This window comes from Chanos chanos, chromosome 2 (assembly GCF_902362185.1).
Source record: "Chanos chanos chromosome 2, fChaCha1.1, whole genome shotgun sequence".
Classification (NCBI taxonomy): Eukaryota; Metazoa; Chordata; class Actinopteri; order Gonorynchiformes; family Chanidae; genus Chanos; species Chanos chanos.
The window spans coordinates 44,910,050-44,934,891 of NC_044496.1; the positions used below are offsets into that span (position 1 = coordinate 44,910,050).

The following is a 24,842-nucleotide window of genomic DNA, read 5'->3' on the forward strand; positions in this document are numbered from 1 at the left end:
ATGTAGAGGACATGCTTACCACATGCAAAGAACAGATAAGAATGTTGTCCAGAGGGAAATATCTCATCTGATCTGCAGAGTCTGTCATAATCCACTTCAAATTCAGCTGTCAGGGAGCACTTCAGTGTTTTCCTTTTTAACAGGCAATGCTCCAAAACCGATGGCCTCTGTGTTTCAATAACTTCTGAAACTGTCATACAACTTATCTCCTGCTGAAATGATATTTGTCATGCCATCTTTATTTTTACTTTTCGGCTGTATAAAAATAGACAAAAAAATTGTTCTCTGGAAAGCTGCGTGTTGCTAACGCTAGCCTGTATGAGATTTTCAGGTTGATCTGCCTTGTCTGGTCTGTGTCCGTGGCTGATGCTTGGGCAGTGTTGACTCAGTCATACCTGTGATACACTGAACCGCCGTCTGTCATCGTGTACTCAAGTCTCTGTTGTTCCATCATATATCATTAAAACCAATCATCAGGAAAGACAACTTTCGTCCTTTTTTTTTTTTTTGGTGAACTCTTCACTCATCCATGGTGGGAATCTGTTTCAACACTCTTTGAAACGTCTCTTTTGGGGGAGGGGGGGTGCTAGTACTTCTGTTACAACAGCCGTTGCTAGACATTTGTGGGCAGACCCCCCCCCCATGTGTCCTTAACAGGACCATTACATAATTACAGCTCTACAACACTGTGGAAAGGATTAGGTAGAATTATTCAAAGTGTGACTAGCTGTGTATCAGGTGTATCACCACTTATGTCATCCGTATGGACATTTTATGTAGAAATGTTTTGCATTTTCTACAAGTTGTTTTCTCATGGAAGTACATCCCATGTAAAAAAAAAAAAGAAAAGAAAAGCTAACTGAATTCTGAAGGTTAATATCGTGTAGAACATGTCCTTTCTTAAACATTACATGACCATGTTAAGGTGTTATTTTTGGTCTGTGTCATATTTTGGGTGTTCCTGTGCCGTTGCTGTCCCTTATACTTCCTCTTTAGGGCTCTGCGGACATGTTCCATCCGACTTGTACGTTTTGAGTGTCAAGATGTTCAAAATTATGCTCTTTATTCTGTGAGTAAAACAAAACTGAAATATCAGATGGAAGCAACAATGCAATAACAAAAATATGCCCACGCTTTGCTCTTTTCAGGACGGGTGGAAAAACATTCCGATGGCAGAAGCTTACAATTGACAATTTTACGTTGAGTGGAAGAAGCTTCACAGAGGAAACAAAACCATACAAATATTACAAAAAAATATATATATCTGTAGGGATAAAAATAACAAGGAAATAGTAATTGGAAGTTGTCATTACATTCTAAAAGACAATGGGGCCTGTTATTCAGAGAAGCGTATGCAAAACACTCATTGCCTGCATAATATGTTGGGTTTGTAAGATGGCTGGTGATTTTGCGCTGGATTCTTTCCTTGATTTAGTTCTGAATATTACAGTAGTTAAAGACCTGCATTTATGGTTTCATCAGTGGTGAAATGAATATTGTATGTTTCCATTAATTTGAAGTTGTATTTACATGCACAAGTTAACAGAGTGCGAGTGTGAGAATCTCTACATTGGCAAAACTCTGATGAAGTACAATTGTTTAATGCTGTAGCTCTGAACTATGAAGACGTGCTCGCGAAACTTGCATCTCCCACCTCTTCCTCTGTTATAATATCCTGTGGAAACTTTTAATGCTATGAGAATATATTTACAGTGTGTTATAAGCTAACAGCGTATAGTTCCTGTGAGACATTACTCTTTCATGTCACCATGGCCCTACAGAGCATCAGGCTATGACGTCATTGTGGGGTTTGCAGAGTTCTGTGAGTATTAAGTCAATGGACAAAGCTGTGCTGACCTGTAAGCCAGATTCAGTCAGATAACTACTACACTGCCTTCATATTCCGTCACAATCTGCAGCTCAACCTGTCAATGCCTGAGTCGTTGCCGCTGCTACCAATAGTCTTGATTCTCACAGTTCGTGCTCCTCCTCCTCCTCCTCCACCCCACTCCCTCCCCGCCCCCCCATCAGGTCATATGGAGGGAAAAAATAATGAAAAACCGTACTTCACGTAAAGGGGCCACGCTTTGATATTACAGTTTTGTTTTTGGTTTTGGTTTGAGAAGGAAATGGTCAGAGGCCATTGGCCTCAATGATCTGCTGGAGAATGTTGTCTACGTCTGAGGTGTCATAGCTGATACCCTGCAGGTCCAGATGGGGCAGAATGGAAGACAACAGGGCCACAACATTCCTTCTCATCAAACGCAAGCGATCCAATGTCATACTGCAGAGACAAAGAGAGGGATAGGTAGATGGATGGATGGACGGATGAATAGACAGAGATAACTACAGCTGCGAAATTGAAATTTGAATGGAGTGGGCGTTTGAAAGAGAGAGAAAGAGAGAGAGAGAGAAAGAGAGAAAGAGAGACGGATGTATGAACAGATGATAGAGGGAGGAGACTAAAAAGATTTTGGAAAAGGATGGGGACTCTGCCAGTGAGAGAAACGGGCAAGAGATACAGAATTTTGTGAAAATAGAGCTTTGTATTGAGAAATGAGAGCACAGTGGGATGTGTGTGTGTGTGTGTGTTAACAAACCTGTCATAGGTATTAAACATAGTATTGGTGCTTTGGTCTCTTTTTTCTCGTGCTTCTCTCCTCTCTAGTAGTCTCACTCTGTTCTGGAGCTGCTCTTTCTCCTTCTTCAGAGCGCTGAGCTCTGCTACCAAAGGCTGCATCTGCTGGCAATGTAACTTTGAAGATTTCTTATTCCAAAAAAGCTCATCTGTAGGGCTCAATGTCTCCCCCTGTTGGACTGGAGGACCACCATTTCTCAGTAGCGATGTCCAGTCAAACGGCTGTCCTGCCATCTGTGGAGAGAATGAAGCTCTTTGAAAAATATTATTTAAAAAAAAAAATTATTAAAAAAATTTCCCGTGTTTAATCATTTCTGAATAAAATATGATGTCTTTGGGACATGAGTGATGTTCTGAATGTAAAAGAGGTTTTAATCTCTTCATTTCTACGTATTGACTTTTTCAGAGTAAGAGGACAGAGTACTTTAAAGTCTATTTCTTATTTCAGTAAATAGTTAACGTGTTCTTTTTTGGGGGTGGGTGGTTCCATTTGCACTAGTCGGGAGTCTTGTTCCCTTTGTTTGAACAGTGATATGCAGAAAATACACTGTGCCTGAAAACCTGCTACACTACATAACTGACCTCCAGAGCAACTTTGGAAAAATACAGGTATACTGTCTGATTTGACTGCCACATCTAGACTGTCAGTCACATTGCACAGTAGAAGAAACAGACAATCAAGTCTGTTCCAAGCTAGTTCAGGCTCAGGGGTTTTAATAAACTGTTTATATTTATATTAGCTAAGAATATCTTAAACTGAGATGAGTTGTCTAGGTTTAAGAAACACAGCCTTTCTATGAGCGTTTGATAGGCTGCATCATTTTTACCTGTGCCGTCTGTGGAACGACTGTTGAGTTCTCATTCATTCTGGTTAGACAGACTGTTGGGTTCAGTCTCTCTGCGTTTGGTTTGCACACGCCCATTTCATTGCTCTGTAAAACCACACTTGGCATTAATGGCATATCTGGTGGTAACTTGTCTCTTCCCGGCCCTGCCGCCGTACCAGAACCTGGTTCTTTTGCGGCTGGGCTCATGCCAAGAATGTGCCGTAGGCGTTTGGCTTCTCGTTCTAGCTGAGCCAGTTTCTGGGTTAGCGCTGGTCGGTCAGAACTTTCTGGCACCAGCGACCCGGCTCTTTGTCTGACCGACCGACTAAGGGGCGGGACCACTACCGTCTGGGCCAAAGGGTGAGACCAGGCAGGGGCGGAGCCTGGAGATAAAGGCTGTGTCCACATTGGTGTGGGGCTAGGGGAGAAGGGATGGGGGAAAGTTGTTAGTACGGGGCTGGAGTTGGGTGGAGGGAGAGAGTCAGTTATGCTGGCGGGGCATTCGGCCTGCTTTTTGGGTACTGTCTGAGAAGTACCATCCTCAAGAGGTGCAGCTTCCACGAACGTACTCTCTTTCTCTGTTTTTTCATCGTGGGCCGCCAGGACGGCCACTGGTTTTTTGTCATTCGTTTGTGACTTTTCTTGGCACTGTTCCGTCTCTTTTTGTCTCTCCGGTTTGTCTTCTTCAGCCCCCTCGGTCTCATTTTCTCCTTCTGCTTGCTTTTCATGGGCTTGATTCATTTCTGTCTCTGATTTCTCTTCCTCTTTTTCATCCGTTACTTTTTCTATATGCTCCTCCTGGGACTGCTCTGTTTCTTTTTCTCCTTCCACACGGTCTTTCACAGGCTGATCAATCTCTTTCTCTTCCTCTGTTTGTTCTCCCAGACTTTGATCTGCCTTTTTCTCTCTCTCCACGGCAGTCTCTGTGGATTCTGTGTTTCGTAATGACTTCCTAACTGTTTCACTCACTGGCCATGTTGCTTTGCGTTTGTTGCTGTTGAAGAGAAAGAAACACAAACTGTGATAACGTAATCTATGAGACTACTGTTAAACTGAATAGATTATACTGTATTCTAACGATGAGCCTTTGCCTCCTTTATCAGCTAATAACCTGTGCGGCTGTGCCGTCCTTTTGTTGTTTGCTTCTGTCTGTTCTGTCTCTCTGTCCTCTTGGCCCATCTTTACGTTGTCCGTGTCAGAGACAGTGTTATTCTCCTGTAACATACAAACAAACAAACAAACAAACAGACTTGGTTATTAGGCAAATTATAGTACTTGTTGCAAAACAATAGTGTTATAAAAGGACGTACAACAGGGTAAGTGGGGTGAGAGAAAAGGAGATTTAAATTCATAATTTAAAAGAAAAAAAGTTTTTCAGTTGTACACATGCCAATGAGTCTACTGAAAGCTGGATGGTAAATGTTTTGAGATACAAGCCAACCATATACAGACATGGAAAAAAGCAAACAGGAATGTTTGTCGACCACACACACACACACACACACAAACTCAGGCAATGTCAAGCTAAAGCCACAAACATGCAAACTATATACCAGCCAAATTCACTGAAAGGCCAGAGTCAAAACAATACACCTGTTATTATGTTTCAGGCATGCAAAACCAAAGAACAGAAGTGTTACATATCACATATACACAAACACACAGGTTTATAGATATTTATTCTTTTGCTCACTCAAATTCACTCTCACTCACTCACAGACAAAACTGATCTTTCACATGCTCAGAACATAAAGCACGCCCACACGCACACACATCTGCATCAAGTTATAAGGCACTTTCACCTAGACAGAGTATATATTCAAAGACCAGTCCATTCACTTGTGCAGTATGCATACACACACACACACACACACACACACACACGAATCCCCGCACCGCCCTCCTATCAGTAGATTAAAAAACATACTCACAAGAAGACATTACTTTGAGTAAAGAAAACAAACACCCCAAAAGACAGAAAAGAGGGAATTTGATCATTTGAGTGGTATAGAGCGAGTGTTTGTGTATGTCTCAGAACAGTTTTATTTTTTGAGATTGGTTTGGATTATAGAAGTACTGTTGGTGCGACATACCCTCACCTCTGACGATTTCTGTCTTTTCTTAATCTGGCCTTGGTCCCTGAAACAAGAAAGAGGGCGAGTTAGTTGAAGTCTTTTAAACCTCCCCTAACAGACACGCACACACACATACATACACTCACAAATTCACACAGTTAAGTGCTCAGGATGTGGTAAAACACCAGCATCGTTACTTGCATGCATAAAGTTCACACACACGTACTATGTGTGACACACACAAAGGTGACACCATTCTTTATTTACACACACACATACACAGTTACACGTTCACATCAAATGAGAAGGCGGAAGGGGCACCAAGTGTTAGAATCTTTTTTTTCTTTTTTACTGTTTTTTGTGCGTTTTCTCATAGCTGGGTGTGAGGTCTTCTGGATTATCTTCTGTCTCTTCAGGCACCAGGCAGCTCCTGAAAAACAAACACACATATTATCACAACAATCTCACGCCCTGTTCATCACTATGACGACACAATCCATATCCGGGCCTATTCCTTTACTGTAACGTGTATTCCACTTTAAAACAAATCCATACAGTCACAATCACACTAAAGTCTCTCTCATACAATGTCATATAAGTTCACTGGAAAACAGGCCGGGTTTATGGCAGATGAACTTTTCTGCCAGGTGAAGTTGGGCACAGATAACGTTTATGACAAGGTGAGGCTAACCTGAGGCGTGCTATGGGGTGCTGGCTGCAGGTAAATCTGTCAGGCACACTCCCAGAAAACAGACTGGTGGGAATACCTCTCCATTTCAAACATTCCTCGCACTGAATCCATGTAACATCCCTGAGAGAGAAAGAGAAAGAGAAAGAGAGAGAGAGAGAAAGTTTGTGTGTGTGTGTTTGTAAAGCTTGACTATACAGCACTGTACAGTTATCTATAGGCTGTTTCTCAGGGTGTCTGGTGTTGTAGTTTTGGTTTCCTGAGCAGGTGATGAAGCAGACACAGAAACACTTTTTGAACTGAGACTTCCACATTCATAGTCTCATGAAAGTGTCAACAGCTCTCCTGTATCTGTAAATCATCTTTGTGTGTGTGTGTGTTTCAGTACCCACAGAAAATTCTGTGGTCTAACAGAAAAGCTGGCTGGTATTTCAACAGCCAAGCCTCGGTCTAGCGTGTGTTAGCGTGTCTCCGTTTCTCCCCCACAAAGCCACTGTACATAGCAGTCTACCGGACTGATTGTACTGATAAAGACTAAACACAGAACACACATACACACATGCTCACACTTTCAGACTCAGATTCACCACTGGTGCTCAATTTTTCGAATATCAAGATAGCAAGTACACTATTTATAACTTCTGAGAGTGTTTATAAAAATCTACACTGGTGAGTGTGGAACAATACAAAAACTCAAGAGTTAATTGAACTCTCTGCATTCATTTTAACCCTGAAAATGTAATCTGCAGGACAGAACTATTTGTGGGGGGAAAAAAAACCTGACAAACAAGAAACTCACACTTCTTCTGCATCGTCTGAACCATCCTCTTCTTTCTTCTTTTCTAGGGCCATGATCTCTCTCTCTTTTGCTTTCTTCTCCTTCTTTTCTCTCCAGTAATCATTGAGTTTGAGGCCAAGAGCCGCCAGGGTGAGTCTAGCCCATACGAGAGAGCGAGAGTTTATCACACAGACCCACACAGCATAACACAAAATCAGCACCAAGTCGCCCCAACAAGACTGTCTTGGGCGCTGACAGTGGCAATGTTACATTCATAAGGAGGAGCAGGACCAAAATTATACAAACATATGTACCTGAACGTACACAGGTGTTCTGAGTCAATCCACGGGTATGGTTCATTTCATTCATGCAGTTGGAATGTCAAATATCTTTCCTGTGTCAGTTAATGTATTTTGACAAGTGTATGGAGAATTCTTACCTGTATTCTTTGGTGTACTCAAAGTCTTGTTTGTTGTGAGCTGGCTTCAGAAAGTTGCATTCAATGACCCCTATGACTCCGACCCCTGATCTTTGACCCGATGACTATAACAGAGGCACAGCGGTAAATATGGATATGAATGACCATATGTTTGTATTTAATGAGCACTGTCCGCTGAAACTTATCAACTGATATAATTTTATAATAACTATAATTTATAATAATAACTAATATAATAACAATTATAATAATTATAATTTATAATAATAACTGATATAATAACTACCTTTATACCTATTATAATACACCTGAATAAGTAGTATAACTATTTCCTTCATGACTCTTAGCGTCTTTATTGTGCTGATATTGCTGTGGTAGTACTTCTACTATTACTAATAAAAAAATTGTAAATGATATTAGTGACTGGCATGTTTTTAGGAATAATGATGTTTTTTGTCTTTATGTCTAAGGAGACTGGTGTGTGTGTGGTTCTGCTGTGTTTGTGGATACTGTACCTTGATTTGGCAGCCTACTTTCTCATAGGCTTTTATAAGTCTGTTTTTGTGATACATCATGATGCCAAAGTGATCTTTGTTCTTACGGTTGAAGCCGAAAGTGATCTTCACCCGCTCATTCTGATGGGAAATTAAGGAAACTTCCAGGCCTGGCTGACAGGTACTTTATGAAGCAGTGTTTCTCAGCTTTGTTAGTCTAGTGTCACATATATGGAAAACTTATGTTTGTTAAGTAATGCCTTTTATCATAATGTACCTGAGCATGTATAAGATTTACAGCCATGGTTTATTCATGTTGTAAAACGACGAATATTTTAACATCTTTTAAAAAAATGAATGAACTAAGAAATAGTTTCCCAACTATTGAAGAAAAGCTGATTACACTGACATAAAAGAACCAGTAAACCACACAGGCGTAGCCTGAGGGTGCCGTCACATCAGCAGCAGGCTCTTTTTTGATGAGAGGATACGATGAAATGAGGTTTGTAAACATCATTCTCAATCATGGACAAACTCTTTGCCACCAGTTTGGTCTGAACTTTCTTCTGCCGCAGGATAATCTGAATCCTGGGCTTCAGGTATAGAATACTCAGATATGCCTGACAAAGAAAGAGAGAGAGAGAGAGAGAGAGAGAGATTGAGATTCTGCTTTTTCTCATGTTCTCATAAAAAGATCTGCTAAATCATACAGTAAATGTATATATGTAAATGAACATATGTATACATCATATTGTTTGCATGTACTTGTACCACACGCACACACACACACACACACACAGCCAAAACACACACCACATCTCTCATTCTCTGTCGTAAAACTCACTCTCAGGGAGTAGTCCATCTCTGGGATGGTGTGATCTGTCCGTCGGGGTCCTGTATAATTCCGTCTCTCTTTTCCCCCCATCTCCTCTGAGCGGATCTCCGGCAGACGAATATCCCCCTGGTCCGTCTCAAAGTCAAACTCCGGCTTTCCATCTTTATTCCTGGTAAAAGCGCAGTCGGAGGACGCAGGAGCACACAGGAACAAATAATACAATGATTCCGATCACCAATAAATCCCCTTAAACTCAGACTCCTGGTTGATTTCTGTGAATGGACTCTATCAGAAAGCAAATTTCTGCAAGGATTAAGAAAATTATAGTACTCATCTACTGTGACTTTCAAATGAACAAATAAAAGTAATATTCAAAACCATGCAAAACGTGAGCGCTTTTCTCTCGAGAGAGATCTGTGTCCTTCGGCATTCAAAGTTATGCAAATGATCCACGCCATCCTAAAGACTGAACTCAAATGCAATGACCTTCAGAGATCTCTGAAGGATGGCTGTACTTTCTGCTCAAGACCATGATACTTTTTCTTCTTGGTAGGGACTTGCTGTTTGCTGATACGCAAATCAAACTGGAAGAGGAGGATATCATAGGAACTGAGCAATGCATCACAATGACCAAACTGAACTAGATATGTCACTGTTGACATGAAAGTCATATGACAGTTTCTTCATATTGTGGAGAAAGTAAAAATGCATTTGAAAATGATACAGATCCTAGATTAACAAAGCGGAGCATGTATATCCACAGGACATTTCACTCTGTTTTGGAGGTTGGCATTAAAAGCAAATGAAATTAAATGATGCGCACTGGAGTTCCGAAATACTCTGAAAGGGGAAGTTCTGAATTTAAAAAGATGTTCTCAAGCCTCCCCAGGTGTAGAACATTCACCTGCGAATGTTCCAGATGAGGATCTTGGTGCCCTTCTTGCCGGGGATGGAGTCCAGCTGCTCCTGGAGTTCCTCTTCAGTGCTAAGGAGAGAGTGTGTAAGGATGGCTTTCAGACTGGCCTCTGAATCTTCTGTCACCACCAGAGTCTGTGAGATATGAGTCAAAGACAAACCCAAACAGCCCAGAGCCTGCAGTCTTTCATTCACTAGGTAGCATTTTTTTGGATGCTCTTTAGCCCAATGAAAACAGGAGTATTCTGCTCACTTCATTAATGTGTTTTTTCCGACACAAATTTTCAAACTTGGCCTGAATGTCTTTACTCGTTGGGTGCAAATTTACCCTTTAAGATCAGTTCTCTCTTACAGGTTTTTAAGATAAGTCATCTCTTACAGGTCTTTGGATAGGGTGGTGGATTGTTATTCTTAGGTCATATTTCCAAATTGAAATCCAAACTTTGATATCCGCTTCCAAATAAATACAACACCTATTTAACTGTAATTGAACCCAATGTTACTCTAAAAAAAAAAAACATTACATCGTAGTATTATGAATAACATCATCATTATTGGTACGTTAGGACATGGTTTTAATCAAGTTTATGAGGCAGGATATTGGTTTGCTGGTTAAATGGTGCAATCGGCACTATGACAGCCTGTGCCCGTATGGCCTGGAGAAAGGTCTGAGAGAGCATGCCAACACTTTGGCACCCGCCGTTCTTGGTGAAGATCAGAGCGTCCCGTCCTAGGCGCATGGAGCCTGACTTAAATCCGTTTCCATACACGCCAATGGGCTGGTGACCGCTCTTCCCAGAGCCTTTCTCTGTGAAGCCAAAACTGAGGGGAACAAAGATAGACAGGGCAAATTAATGGACAAACGTTACCGCATACCTCTGTATATGTACCCACAATTGTTCCCCACAGGCATTTTACATTAACAAAGACATACGCAATGTAACTATTTACACATACATTGTGATCACACAGTACAACACAAGCTAATATTAACATATGTACACATTTACAGATAGCAGTGATGCCTCACACAATAAAAAAAATCCAATGTTTCTGTAGTCTAACATCGTTGGAGAAAAGTAGCATGTGACACAGAGATGTGTAAAAAGAAGCAGGTCGTTTTCACACAAGGCTTTTAATAATCCTGAGAGGAGATGCGGAAGAAGGAAGAGACAAGACTGAACAAGTGTTAGCCACAGCAGTGAATACACTGTCTGCTTTTTATATATACAAATAAAAATATGATGTCAATAACCAGTGTCCCTCTAACCAGCTTACACCAATGAAACTGCAATATATATATATATATATATATATATATATATATACACACATTCTGTGGTCAAGGTTATAGATAAATGCATGCACTGAGACGTTACACAAACTGAGTATGAGAGCTGTGAATCTGTGAGGAAGAGACAATGAACACATTCATAGTGTTAGTGTTTGTATGTTGCCTATTTATGCTTGTGTGTGTGTGTGTGAGAAAGAGGGTAAAGTTACACCTCCCCCTCACTCATTTTCCTCTTTGCTGTTGTGGTTAGCAACATGTAGAGCAAAGCAAGCCTCCAAATGGACATGTGAAACTCAGCCACACTCCTACATGTCTACAATAATGAAAGGGGAACTCCATCTAAAAACAATTCAGCACTTTTCTTATGATTTCAACTCTTTTTTTGGGAGACAGCTATCCCTCTGACATCACTTGAAAAATCAAAAGAACACTTAAAATCAATGGAAAATGAATGTAAAAACAAGAAGAAGAAGAAGAAGAAGAAGAAGAAGAAGAAATAAACACTGAGTAATACACCATAATTTGCTTGATTGTGATATTGCTATTTGCTAGATTATACTTTGTTTATCATAGGTCATACATACTTTGAACCAATATAAAATATGAAAAGTACGTATTCTGGTTCACTCTACTGTTCAATGAAACAGTTTATTGCAGTTTTTTCACTTGCAACAACTGGATGCTTCAATTAACTAGTATGAAAATTGGAAACACACTACAAAGAGCTGTTTGAATAGGTTGTCCAATACCAATGAAAAATACCAATGAATAAAACCTTGTACTGTGTAATGTGTTTAACATGGACTTCAGAGAACACATGTTGATATGTTTGTTAATTTAGATTTAGACACTTAAATCCTGCTCTTTCTCAGTGGGATGTTCAGTGGTCACTGGTCCCAGACCCATGGAACGACCTTGAGATTCAATGCTGAAGGGCACATTGGCAGAGAGCCATAGTGTTCAACAACTGAGTCCAGTACCCTAAATTATTGGGTTATTTCACCCTTTGCACCCTATGTCACAAACATGCCTGGTTATATGCCTTCATTAAAAAGGACATTGTAAAGGTAAACCATATAAAACTACAGAAATGTTGTAAGCCGTATCGAAACATGGATATCTAGAACTTTTGAATATCTGGAGAAGCATGCAGGTGGATGGTTGGATAATGGTTGTGTATTGTAGTAGTAATTTGTGGATTAGGGTAATTTAACTACCTAGTTAGTTTCTTTGTCTGAATGTGTATGTTTGTGTATTCAAATTGTGAACTACTATTTATGTTTATCAACATTAGTGTATTGGAGTAGTTCAGTTATGTGTAGGAATCTGACCTGAGCATTTTATGCAGTTTGCTGGGGGTCATTCCACTGCCATTATCAGTGAAACACAGGCATTGTTCACCTTTTACACCCACAACATCTATCCAAATCTGCTTTGCCGTGACCCCTGGGTCTGATGCATTATCTGTATGAGAGAGAGAGAAAGAGAGAGAGAGAGAGAGAGAGAGAGAGAGAGATGATTATGATGTGTGATGAGTGAGAAGCAATGTGAGATATGTGGTATAATACTGATGTGTTATATCAGTATATTATGTATGACTATTACATTATAACACTGAAACATAAAATTTCAGTATCACTCATAAAACATATATTTTAACGTTGTTAATGTTGTTTAATCTGTTAGGGATCTCCTGAGACACTAAAGCTGTACATCAGTGCGCTCAAAATGTGCACGATGGTTTTTTGTTTGCGGAAGAAACTGTACTAAATAAGTTTGCGGCCACACCCCGCATGTAAACCAATGATGTACTACAGAGTGTAACTATTTTATCTGTGATTGGAGAAACAGACAAATTCCGCGAATACACCTTACAGCGTGATAGCAACTGGACTCCGCATAACAAAGGGAACAGGCTAGCTAACGTTTCCGATAATGCACGAAGTCAAATTGACAAATAATCGCAGCTAATTGACTGTAAAATAATCATATTGTTTGCGGAAACAAGATTTATTTATTTTAAGTTACATCCCAAAACTGTAAAACAGACAAACTCATCTACGATCTTACATATCTCTCTCTCTCTCTCTCGCACACACACACGTGTGAATTTGAGCATTAAAGCAGGCTGTTCCTGTTAGACGTGAAAGTGTGTATTTACCATGAAGTCATTACAAAGTAATTGATATGTTAGACTAATTAAAAGCAATGCTGTAGTATTTTTATTCCTCGGCGCTTTTTCTAAAGTCTTTCCGCGCCGTCCCAAGTCCAGCGAACATTCCGGTGCAAAAATGACAGGTGGACAAAGTCTTTCACAATCATACGCACACGCAGTAGTTTTAACGTATTTGACGGAAGTCTGTGAGCTGCTCAGAACCCCCCTCCAACAGTCATTTTAACGACCACAGCTTATAATTATGTTGGAGGAAGAGATACTTAAAACGTCTTCAAACTTACCTATTAATTCTGCAACTGCGCTGAACGGCCAGGTATGACTAGTTGAATTGCTGTTTAGATAAGAAGGACTCATCTAAATAAAACAAAGCCAGACGATTTGTTAGCTGAACGTTATGATACCCTTCTAAAAAATGCATGGTAAGTTTTTATGTTATACGTTACATAAGAAAATGTCCTTTAAATGCACAATACATACAGAACTTAAGCGAATCCCGTGCTCGCTGAGCCTCGCCATGTTTCCAGGCAAAACTTAACACACGTCACATCAAACGAGAGATTTTAATGTGCACAGGCGCCTAGCTGTGCTGTTGTGCGCTCATCACATAGTGAAGTGAGGAAACCGTCTTCCTTCTACCGTCTTCCTTCCTCTTTTACTCTCACTAGTACCCGTATGTTTTGCTGTTTGTATCTGTGGCAAAGGCCCAGTAAAAATCCCCTAGGTGATCTGTTTGTTTTTCTTTCCTTTTTTTTTTCTTTCTTTCTTGGGAAACGTTTGGCGCGGTTTTCTAAAACTCCACCGTCCGGATGCCATTTCAAGCACTTGTTCTGCCCCACCCCTTTCTGTGTTATGTGTGAGCCTATAAAAATGGCATAACTATAATTACAGTTATAGATATATTATTGGGGGGGGGGGGGGGGGCTAACTCTACTATAAGCACTATAACCAATTACACGTCTGTATTATGAAGCAATCAAATAAAAGTAAAAGTCGTAAATAAAAGTCGCAAAAGCCATTTTCCAAAGTTTGAAGGGTATATGTTATTTTTATTAAAGTAGCACATCACAGTATGTTGGTCCAAAAAGATTCAGAATGTAACCAAACACTGGCCCATTCAGAGAAATCATTCCTCACTTTCCAAACAGGACAATGTGCCTTTGGCTTGAATACTTTGATGAATACTTTCACACATCACATTGCATCTCTCTCTCTCTCTCTCTCTCTCTCTCTCACTCTCTCTCTCTCTCAGTCTCGCGTGGCATAGAACAGTCCCCAGCGTTGGTCTCCAGTCTCACATCGTTGCAGTTTCTCTCTCCAGCCATTTACGATGGCATCATAGTCCTCCTGTGAGAATTCCTGTCAACATGAACATAATAAAATTCACACATCTATAACACCATGAAGCACACGTGTAAACCTTACGATACTGTTAATCTGTTCTTTAAGGTTTTCGGCTAAAAATATCTCTCTTGAAAGGTCAATCCACTGCTGTGAAAAAGAAAATCATGTTCAAAGAATGAGAGATGAGTTATTTGTATCCTGCTACGCCAGGGGCTGGTTTGTCCTATAAAATGACTATATTCCCTGACATAAGACTGTTTCCTGGTCATGCCTCTACCCCACCTCCATTTCAAGCTTTTTTTTTCTCCCTATAATCCATGATGTAATGGCTGCTGTGGCTCTTTAAGTCATTCTGTGTTTAACATGAGTAAATATTTATTTTTTAACTGTGTCTATGGGTCTTTGTCTTTAACTTTATCCTGGGCCAGCGGTGTAAACCATAAAGTTAATTAGTATTTGAATAACTCATCTATTCCACATGGGTCAGAACAACTAACTTTAGTGTCACAGAAATGGGGAAGATTAAATAAAAACGATGAGTTTTAACAAGAACATGAGTTTCACCTGGACAAGGAGTTTTTGAGTTTCCCATGAGAACTGACACCTGCTGTGGGTGGATTACCATTTACTTTAGATCCTTTGTGAAAAGATCTACTCATTATCAGGTTTGTCCATGGCTCACTGTTTTAAGATTTTTATTTATTCTTTTTTTTCCAGAGGACACTTATCTGTTTATATTTAATGTACAGCAACAGGTAAAAGTCAGATGTAAAATATGAATGCTCTTTAAAAAATGGGTGAACAGTACATTGTAGAAATAAACAACGTCCATTTCTGAATGCAAATCCGTCGAGCAGTGTATTTCTATTGCACACTGATGGAGCACAGACAGAGCTGAGAAATCCAGGGATCATGAAGAGCAGAGTTTAGGCAGTACTGAGAGTCAACACCATTCAGCAAATCCATATGTGTGAACGTTTATCTCATCAGCTGGACCTCATTTATGGATCATACCATCGCTAAATAAACTCAAGGAACCTAAATTCAAAATAACAGAAAGATTCTCTGCTGCTCCTTATTTTCTGATGACAATGAAAAGGAGTTAACATGGTGAAACTAGATAGCAAGATCTTCGTGTGGAGGCCATATACTTTGGATAAAGGACTCAAAAAGAACAGAAGGTCATAGTGTAGCTTCTAATGAATAGCATTTAGTAAAGACTTAGTGCTATTGTTACTGCTATTGCTATCGCTCTATTACTGACATCACAAAACATGTAATAAAAAAGTTTGCAATGTTGTTTATTGAATGGTTAATATGACTTAATATAAAAAAGGTTAACAATACAACATGAGACTGAATAAAATATAAATGTAGAAATATATATTATTCCTAAATAAGAAGTCCATGATTCATATCTGAGCTGTAGAAACATGAATATTTTAACTGGTCTGTTAAAACGCTGCCCGGCTCATTTTCAGTTGTCCCACCAATTGTTATATTATTCATCTCAAATGAACCTGACGATTATCTTTTGAGTAATCTTGAGATATTCACAACACCCCCCCCCCATTTCACAACACCCCCCCCCCCCCCCCCCCAATTTGTTTATTTTGAACAAATAAAGTCTGTAACATCTGAAAATCAGTGTAAGCCGTGTTTAAAAGAATGCAGGAATATTTGGTGAAAATCAGTAAAAAAGCAATGCAATCATATAGCCTTAAATGCACACTGAACATTTACTGTTATTATTGTGTCATTATAGTGGACTGATATTAAGTTGTGTATTGTCATAAATTTGGAGGACTGAACATACAGGATGTTAATGAATGTATTAAGTGTATTATGGAGTGTGTGCGTGTGTAGAATCTCTCACCTGTATAAATTCATCTTTAATGGCCTCTGCTCTCTCCAGCTCTGTCTTAATGACGTGAATAAACTGAGCAGTCCTGTCCTCAGCACGCACATTAGTGAACCCAGCCTCCTCCAAGAACTAAAACACACGCAAACACACACACACACACACACACACACACACAAGCATGTCAGTATGTCAGTACCTGACACACAGCATATGTAAACACTACCATTCATCTGGCTTATTCAGCCCCTCCATAATTCACATTACTGTTAATTACTAGAACAAATACAGTAGTTTTGGCTAAATCATGACCACGTGTCTCACAACATAGATCAAAGTTATTTCAGCAAAGTAGTTTTCTCATTTTTTTCCAGTATGGAATCATCAATACCACCCAACCTTCAAACATCAGCCACAGCAGCTGCTCGTCAAAAGGAGCCTTTATACACGGACAATTCAAACAAGATTCTTTTGGTGGCCATTCTCGAGTGCGAGTGTGTTGGCCGAAGGTGAGTGCAGAGGCGGTCTGCACTGACGTGTGCTCACCTGTCCGTATCTCTGAGGGGTGTAGAGGATGTAGCCTCTTTGATTGACATATGCCTGGAACTGAGGGCTCCAGGGCTTCTCACCACAGCAATAATCACTGATCAACACCCTCCCACCTGGTTTCAACCACGACTAAAAAAGAGCAGTGATACCAAACAGGAGAAAGAGAGAGAGAGAGAGAGGGAAGACAAAAAGAAAAAGAGTTCATAGAAACTATATTTGTACATTTTATAACTCTTATAGGTTCATTTGAGTAAAATGCAGAGATATGAAATTAGGAACGTCTTCAAAGGAAGCCGCGTGAAAAAATCATTAAAAATCCACTCAAATTTAAAGGTGTTGACTGTGCATCTGAGATCATATCAGACCTATGTTGTATTCCACTCACATTTATATTTAACAAAATGAGTAAAATGCGTTTATATGATCTACACTCTACACTGTGAATTATTAAGAAACTAGGTTAATTTAACCCTAGAAGTTAACTTAGCTTCAATTTAACCCTACATTTGATTTAACCCTCCAGAAAAAGCAGACTTAAAATTATGACCAAATTTATGTCCCCTTGGTTACAGTTTGCTGACCAGTGTCCCTTGAGCACTAGATCATTTGGTTAAAAAGCCATTTTACTGCTTGCCCAAAGTAGTATGCGCATGTACAACTACATGCTTACATGTTGTTTCTAGCATATGTCTCATACTTTCAAAATGCAGTATGAATGCTACTCATTATGTGAACCATTATATTACATTGCTATAAAGGCATTGGTAGATTTTATACTGTTCAGACTTTATGATTTTCAGTGCATTTAATCCCAGCCATTGCTCACTTAGAGTAATTATGATCAGACATTTTCGTTTGCTTTTTTAATTTAAGCTTTCTTTATCTATTGTGATCCTCTGTCTGTTTATGGCCAGCAGGTAGCACTGTTACACTGTTATTCAGAGCTGTTGAACAAAGTTAATGACTAATTTCAAACCAGTTATATTTATACACCACTGCTTAATGTTTCAATATGCTCTGAGAAACCATTCTATGGACAAAAGATTTCTCAGACTTGTAACGTATACAAACCCGTATTGATTTGAGCCATACTTTGCAATGTTCTCATTGTCCTCTGGTTACATTTATTCACGGTGATTCTCTACTATGGCACTTACAGCATGTTAAGAGAGGTCTGAGTGTTGTGCGGTAATTATGATGTCAAACTTGAATACTGTTTAGTAGTTGTGCAGTCTAACTCACTCAGTTATTAGTTCTGCATAGTGCAGTGCACACACTTACATGGAAGCGTTTGAAAAGTGCCAGTTTGTCGCTAATGTGCAGGATGGTGTCTCTGCTGTAAACCACATCAAAATTAGCTTCTGGAAAAACCCTCTTCGTGGCGTCAGACACCTCAAACTGAACCTGTAGACGAAAAGAGTGTTTATTTAGAAACTTTCACCTTTGTGTGGTCAATGCAAACAATTGGGTTGTTTTTTTTAAAAAGATGTTAGCTAAACTGAAAACAAAAACAGCTTCTTTGTAGAGAAACAACCCACAACAATATCTTATCAAAGCACTCGTCCTCAAACTCAAACTCATCTAAGCTGACAAATACGTCCTGTATGTTGTCAACGTTTGTCTGTTGGATATTTGGAAACCTCTGGACCGGACTTAAATTGACCAATTAGGCTTACCAGTGGCAGTTTCTCCTGCACAGCCCTCTCCATTGCAATCTCCACCATATTTGATGATAGGTCCATTCCCAAAACCTCCACACCAAAGTTCTGCCAATCAGAAAACATTGAATCCATCAGCAACTGCAGTGTGTTACATGATTGGTGACTGGGAACTTGAGGGACTATATACAAGTTGTCGTAATTAAATTGTACGGTTTTTGGTATTTGTTTTCCTATAGACTGATTTTGGAATGTCACTGCTTTTGTCTGAAAGCTGATTGGCTCTGGACATCTGGATTCTAGACATCTGGATTCAAATGAATCATTGTGCTGCAGCAAACAAGCAAACTGTGAGTAATATGAGTAAAAGCATTTCTCACCTTTGCCATGTAAAAGTCTCCACCCCCAATACCACAGCCCACATCCAGCACCTTCTGTCCAGGTTTGAGATTCAGCAGGTCCACAAACTCCTGCAGGTTCAAACAGACCAGCAAACAAACAAACAAACAAACAAACACACACACACAGTAGAGTATGATTTAAGATACCATACACGTTCCTGTATTTTCTCAAATTTTTTCTTTTTCTTTTTCCTAATGTTTTCTACCGTAGGATTTGGAGGGCAAAAATGCTGTTTGTCACAAAATGAACAGTAGAAAGCATTGCATAAATCAAATCAAATTATATGTATGAAATACTGTCTGTTCTGTGAATGAATGTGGGCACTTTCTACATCAAATATGAAAGTCTGTTATGTCTTTTCTTTCTGTAACCATCTCTGAGATTTATATATACATGTGTGTCTATCTGATATGGGCCTCAAAACCTGAACTCTGACTCATGCCCACCTTGGTGGTACTGAGCCCTCCTGTGCTCACATATCCCGCCCCAAACATTTTCTCGTAGCGGAGGATTCCACGGTGTGTGTATTGCTGGTTATCCAGAAACTCCTGGAAAGTTTTGAAACCCTGTTCCTGCAACATCACATCCCGCCCAGTTTTCTGTAGCAGCCAGCACACTTGGTTTTGATTCTTCTTCATCTGAGAGAGGTGAGGGGGGGGGGGGGGGGGGGGGGGGGGTAAAAGGAAGTCGCATGAATGAAATGCACAAATTAACACATTAAGAAAAATACAAAAAAGGTCTAAAATGGTTAAAATGTAATGGTGACATATTATGACAGATATCACAACTACATTGAGGAGCATTGTGTAATATATCTGATATTTAATATCTGCAACATAAAATTATAGATAGATAGATAGATAGACAGATAGACAGATAGATAGATAGATAGATAGATAGATAGATAGATAGATAGATAGATAGGAGCTTTATTCATCCCCTTGGGGAAATTCAGGTGTCCAGTAGCTCACACACTGTAGATTAGAGACAATATACAACAAACAGCAAATGGTACACACCGATGCCCAACAACAACAGACAACAAAACAGGTAAAACAGAGGCAATTCACAACAAAATAGGGCATGCGATTGCTTAAAAGCGAAAGTAAAGTAATCCTTGAAGCATTATTGCACTGCATTATTGCATTATTGAGTGCTGTTTTCAGCTGTTGCACATAGTCCAGTGGTTAAGTTACTGCACAGAGATTAGAGACAATACGCAATAAAATTAAAAAATAATACATAAAAAAGAGGTGGGTGGAGTATCAGTTTTCCTTTTTGTGATTTAATGAAATTGGAATTTAAAGCACTTTCTTTAGATTATTCAGTTTACCTTGATATAAGTTTGCACAGTCCTATTTAAGACGGTGTCAAACCCATAGGAGTGTTTCTCTGAGCCCACTGACTCCACCCACAGCACTGATCCCATCACTTGGTTATACTGTGCAGGCGTTCTATAGTGGGTGGGGTTAAAATCTCTCTTACAGTCACCTGAAAAGGACAAAAAGGACCAAGCATTAAAAAAAGAAACCCTGCTGATGCTGAATAGAAATGGTCCCTTTGTTTATGAATAGAAACAATCACTGTATAAAGCCTGTATAAAAGACCATTAACTGAAAAGCACCTCCACACAAATCAGGCATTGTGTTATACAATGTGATGCTTTCTACATTAGCTGAAAGCATCTCTGTTCACATTGAAGGTAAACAGTTTTGTTGTGTATCTCTTGATTTGATGTAAAACATAGCTCAAATGTTTTAGCATTGCCGGGAGAAGTTAGCTGTCACCTGATTGGTGGAAGCAAGATTCTCTGAAGAAGAGGAAGCCACCGGGACGCAGCCATCCCAGCATCTTCTCTGTCAAAGACTTGAGTTCCTCATCACTCAAATACATCAACAGCCAGTTGGAGAAGATCAGGTCAAAACTGCCAGAGAGACGCATTGCAAATTACATACTCATCCATCCAGCCACCTATTCATTTACCCATCTATCAGTTTAACAAGTCTATCAATTATGGATCTAGTCACTCAGTCATTTAACCATCAATCTGCCCATTTGATTATTCATTGACTCATTTGATCAGGCATTCAGTCTCTTATTTACACAATCATCACTTCAGTTCATGAGGATTCAGATAATGGATAATGGAAATGTTCTACAAAAATAAATAAAAATGAGTGAAAGCCCAAATCACTTAAATTTCACAATTCACTGTTTTCATTGTTTTGTTCCTCTATTTTGTTATTATTATTATTTATTCCTTGTACTGATGATGTGTCTTTATAACAGAATACTGAAAGCCAGCACAACATTTTACTTTCACATCGGCCCTTGGCATTATCACCTGTTATTAGGGAAGTTCAACTGGGTGACATCAGATTGGATGAACTCTGCGTTTCCGAGGTGACTGTTGTCCTCTCTGTTCTTTTCCACAAACTTCTCCATGAAGTCCACAGCAGTCACATGACGGGCTTTGCCAATGAGATGAGATGTGTAGCGCCTGGAAAAGTCAAAGGTTACGTTCAATAATGACTGGTAACATGAAAGGGGGAGGAGTGTTTTGTATTAACACTCTTGAATTTGCCCTCACTATCACAGTTTGTTTCTGCTATCAGTTAGTATTGTAGGATACATAAGCATGCTTTGTTATTGCAGTCATCATCAGTGTCTAAATATTATGTTAAAACTGCCAGTCAAGCCAATTAAATGGAAGAGTATGTTCTTATACTCTTGGAAACTACAGCTGTTTTTAGCATAGGGAAGATTAGATAAGATTTTTGTGTTAAATGATTAATTTAAAGATGGAATTGGGGAATATGTGAAGGACTAAGTAAGCTTTAAGATTAGCCCACTGATTTGGTAAATATGTTTTTAAAGTAGCTTTTAAATTAAAACATCATGAAAGGAGAGGAAAAGGTCTTGTCAAATTCTAACACTGGTTTAGTCTCCACACATACACATGCAGTAGTGTTCTGCATAACTACTTGTGGAGGAAGGACTGTCTTCGGATGCTGTCTGAGTATCAGCCTGGAAGAGCCAACTACAACTTGCCAAAAAAGAAATGGGAGATTATATGGACTTCAGGTGACAGAATTTTATACAGACCATTGAGATTTAACTGAAGCTAATTTTCTTATGCAGAGATGGGACTGAGAGAGTGTAAAATCTGTTCCTAGTTTCTGCTGTATTAGCCTGTGCTCTGCACTTGCTTTCTAGGCATAAAAATAATGGCCAATACCACCACATGCTTGCATAAGACAACTAAACAAACAGACAGATTATATCTTAGTGTGATCTCGGTTCAGTTTCAGAAGGTTAGGTGCTGCTGAAATGCTGCCAGAGACCAAAGTCTGACAAAATACCCAGATGAATGAGTCAGTGAAAGGCCAGGGGATGTGTTCATGATTAATTGAACCAAAATACAAGAACAATGCCACACACCCTGTTTACAAAGTAGCCTGCAGATGTAAAGTGTCACAGAGACTAAACGACAACCGCGCTGTTCAGAAGCTAACACACAACACAAAACTAAAAGCACAAAACCACTGTCTACTGGAGAATGATTCTTTTCAATTACTTAAAGTGCTTGAACATGCAATTAATGGACTATCATTACATCTATGGAATAGGGACCTAAAGCAAACAATGATGAGGTCGCAGTACTTTGGCTAATGTTGTTGACATGTTGGCTAGCACATACAGTTTCTCCTGTTCCACTCTTTCTCTTCCACTTTCTCCCAGGTCTCAGCCCTCCCTTTCTCTAATTATCTGTCTAATAGACACACACACATACACCCGAGTGCACATACACAGAAGCTCAAAGGTGAGCAGTAAAACATATACATGCACAGACTGGTCTATCGGACTGCATGTGCTATGAGGGTTTAGGGCACACACACACTTACATAACTGTGTAATCTAAAATTTAGTCTAGCTTCCACTGACTTTGTTCTTCTGAAGGGACTGTTGTTTTGCCACCAGGTCTAATTGATTTTATGATAAGGTCAGACCCTCTCCAAAGAAACTTGTGAATGTTTGTTCATTCAAGGACAGCTGACATCCAGGAGGTCCTGTATAAGGGTCGTCGGATTGTACTGTGTCCCTGGAGTCAAGCCGGGTCAGAGGAATAGATTTTTTTTACTAACAATTTTTACATAATGTAATATGGTTAGCCACATACATGAATATGTTTCAGAGTTGGAGTTGAAGACACTAACAACTAATTTTTACTAGCCAAAAATTTAGGTATAAAGATCAAAACACTTGTGAAACTTGTGGTAGTGTTCTTTCACAGTGCTACCCTGTGCTTTTTCACCACTGAATTTAGTGCGAAAAACTTCTCTGGCTGACCTGAGACTTGCCTCATCTACTTATGTGAGAAGTGAAGAATACACTCACACACACACACACACACACACACACAAAACTGTGTAAGTTGACTGACCCGATGCCTGCTCCCAGCTCCAGTATGTCAGTGTTCTGTATACTGGGCAGCAGTGAGAGAATCTCTGGTAGCTCATGCTGAGTTAGCTCTCTTGCGTTAGAGTCTAACATCATCTCCTCCACGGTGGCACACTGAGAATGCTCCTTCCAGAACTCTGTCATACTGTTCCGCTCTTATAAAAAAAGAAACAGATGCATTAACAGATGAATTGACTAACAGGAATATTGTAGCATTTAATACAGTATGCATTTACTGTATTCATTATTGTATGCATTTTTGTAAATCAGTCTGGGTAAGGGTGTTATCCAAATGAATGAATGGAAACAGGGAGCACTATCACTGTAACTGTCATTTCTGATCATTTAAGACCAGTAAAGTAGTACTGCGGTTTCTTTCTTAATGTTCACGGGTAAAATAAACTCTCCCAATCAGTGCTGGCACTGAGCTGTTGTCACCGTTCCGATTAATAGCAAACAACATAAGCTACTTTTCCCACACTACTGCAAACACAGAGGCAGCCGCTGTTAATTCTCTCCCATGCATTATGCAACACACAATACTAGCAAGACCAGCAAAAGTACTGTTTACTGCCAACTTGTTTTTGTGTTATTTTTGTATATTATGTCATTTTTTACATCATTTCTTTTTGAGGTGGGAAAAATGTGGGGAAATGAGCAATAACCCAAATATTCTTATAATTACAGGAAATGCACAAGTAATTAACTATAATTATCATAACCATATCAGTAACATACCAGTTCAACTTTGAATGTCTAATTTAACCCTTAAATAAGCAGATTGGAACAGCCATTCTTGAAGCATATTCGCAAAAAAAAAATTTTATATAGTGTACTGTGGACATTTCAAGATCAGTGTCACTGTTCTACTTGTTATAGTCATTATTATGAGTAGTTTTCACTACTCCTTTATTTGCGTAAAAACAGCAAAAGGCAAGATTGTGTTGATGTCATGAATCATCATCAGCTAGACCTGTCAATCAAAGCCCATCCCGCAATAGCCAGTTACACTAGCGTCTCTAATGCGCGCAATTCACAGTTCTGTCCCAAGTCTCGCGCACCCAACCACTAACAATTAACAATGAAATAATTCTTAATTACAGTGCATTTAAAAACATCTCTTACCTCTCTCCATGCTTAATGAATGGATGAAAAAAATGTCAATCAAAATGAAATGCTGACCACAACTAACTCAAAGTGAATCGTAGCTCTGTAATATATTAGTTATGAAACTACAGAATATACAGTCAGATGTCGAACACTAAGGCAAGTGTAAGAATAAAATTTCTACTATTTAAAAGGTCGAACTGAAAACTTTGGCTCCCGGCTGTCCTTTAAATAATAAATGACTGTCCTCAGCCTAAAACGACAGGGCATCGGGCACAGATGGAGAACTGACCACTCGGGTGCG

General features: G+C 39.4%; 2 protein-coding genes across 3 annotated transcripts; both read right to left on the minus strand.

Moving 5' to 3' along the window:
- Nucleotides 1-1,090: 1,090 nt before the first annotated feature.
- On the minus strand, nt 1,091-13,774 carry zgc:152774 (MORC family CW-type zinc finger protein 4). Of its 2 annotated transcripts, none has more exons than XM_030765716.1 (17): nt 13,637-13,774; nt 13,441-13,513; nt 12,315-12,447; nt 10,291-10,511; nt 9,679-9,826; nt 8,784-8,943; nt 8,431-8,559; nt 7,961-8,080; nt 7,446-7,549; nt 7,028-7,162; nt 6,232-6,351; nt 5,893-5,970; nt 5,565-5,604; nt 4,577-4,680; nt 3,466-4,459; nt 2,601-2,872; nt 1,091-2,284 (listed from the first exon to the last, which is right to left on the minus strand). In XM_030765716.1, exons 1-17 carry the CDS (start codon nt 13,673-13,675, stop codon nt 2,134-2,136), a joined length of 3,021 nt encoding a protein of 1,006 aa, XP_030621576.1. In that variant the 5' UTR covers nt 13,676-13,774; the 3' UTR covers nt 1,091-2,133. The 2 variants fall into 2 exon arrangements, with proteins under 2 accessions (XP_030621576.1, XP_030621575.1); XM_030765715.1 differs by having other exon boundaries at nt 5,559-5,604.
- Nucleotides 13,775-14,174: 400 nt separating this feature from the next.
- Nucleotides 14,175-24,566, minus strand: pmt (phosphoethanolamine methyltransferase). Its single transcript, XM_030766792.1, has 12 exons — nt 24,557-24,566; nt 23,415-23,586; nt 21,315-21,470; nt 20,758-20,894; nt 20,304-20,461; nt 19,417-19,608; nt 18,949-19,038; nt 18,587-18,676; nt 18,192-18,314; nt 16,908-17,039; nt 16,377-16,493; nt 14,175-14,515 (listed from the first exon to the last, which is right to left on the minus strand). The coding sequence occupies exons 1-12, from the start codon at nt 24,564-24,566 to the stop codon at nt 14,405-14,407; spliced, it is 1,488 nt and encodes a 495-aa protein (XP_030622652.1). The 3' UTR covers nt 14,175-14,404.
- Between the last annotated feature and the right edge of the window lie 276 nt (nt 24,567-24,842).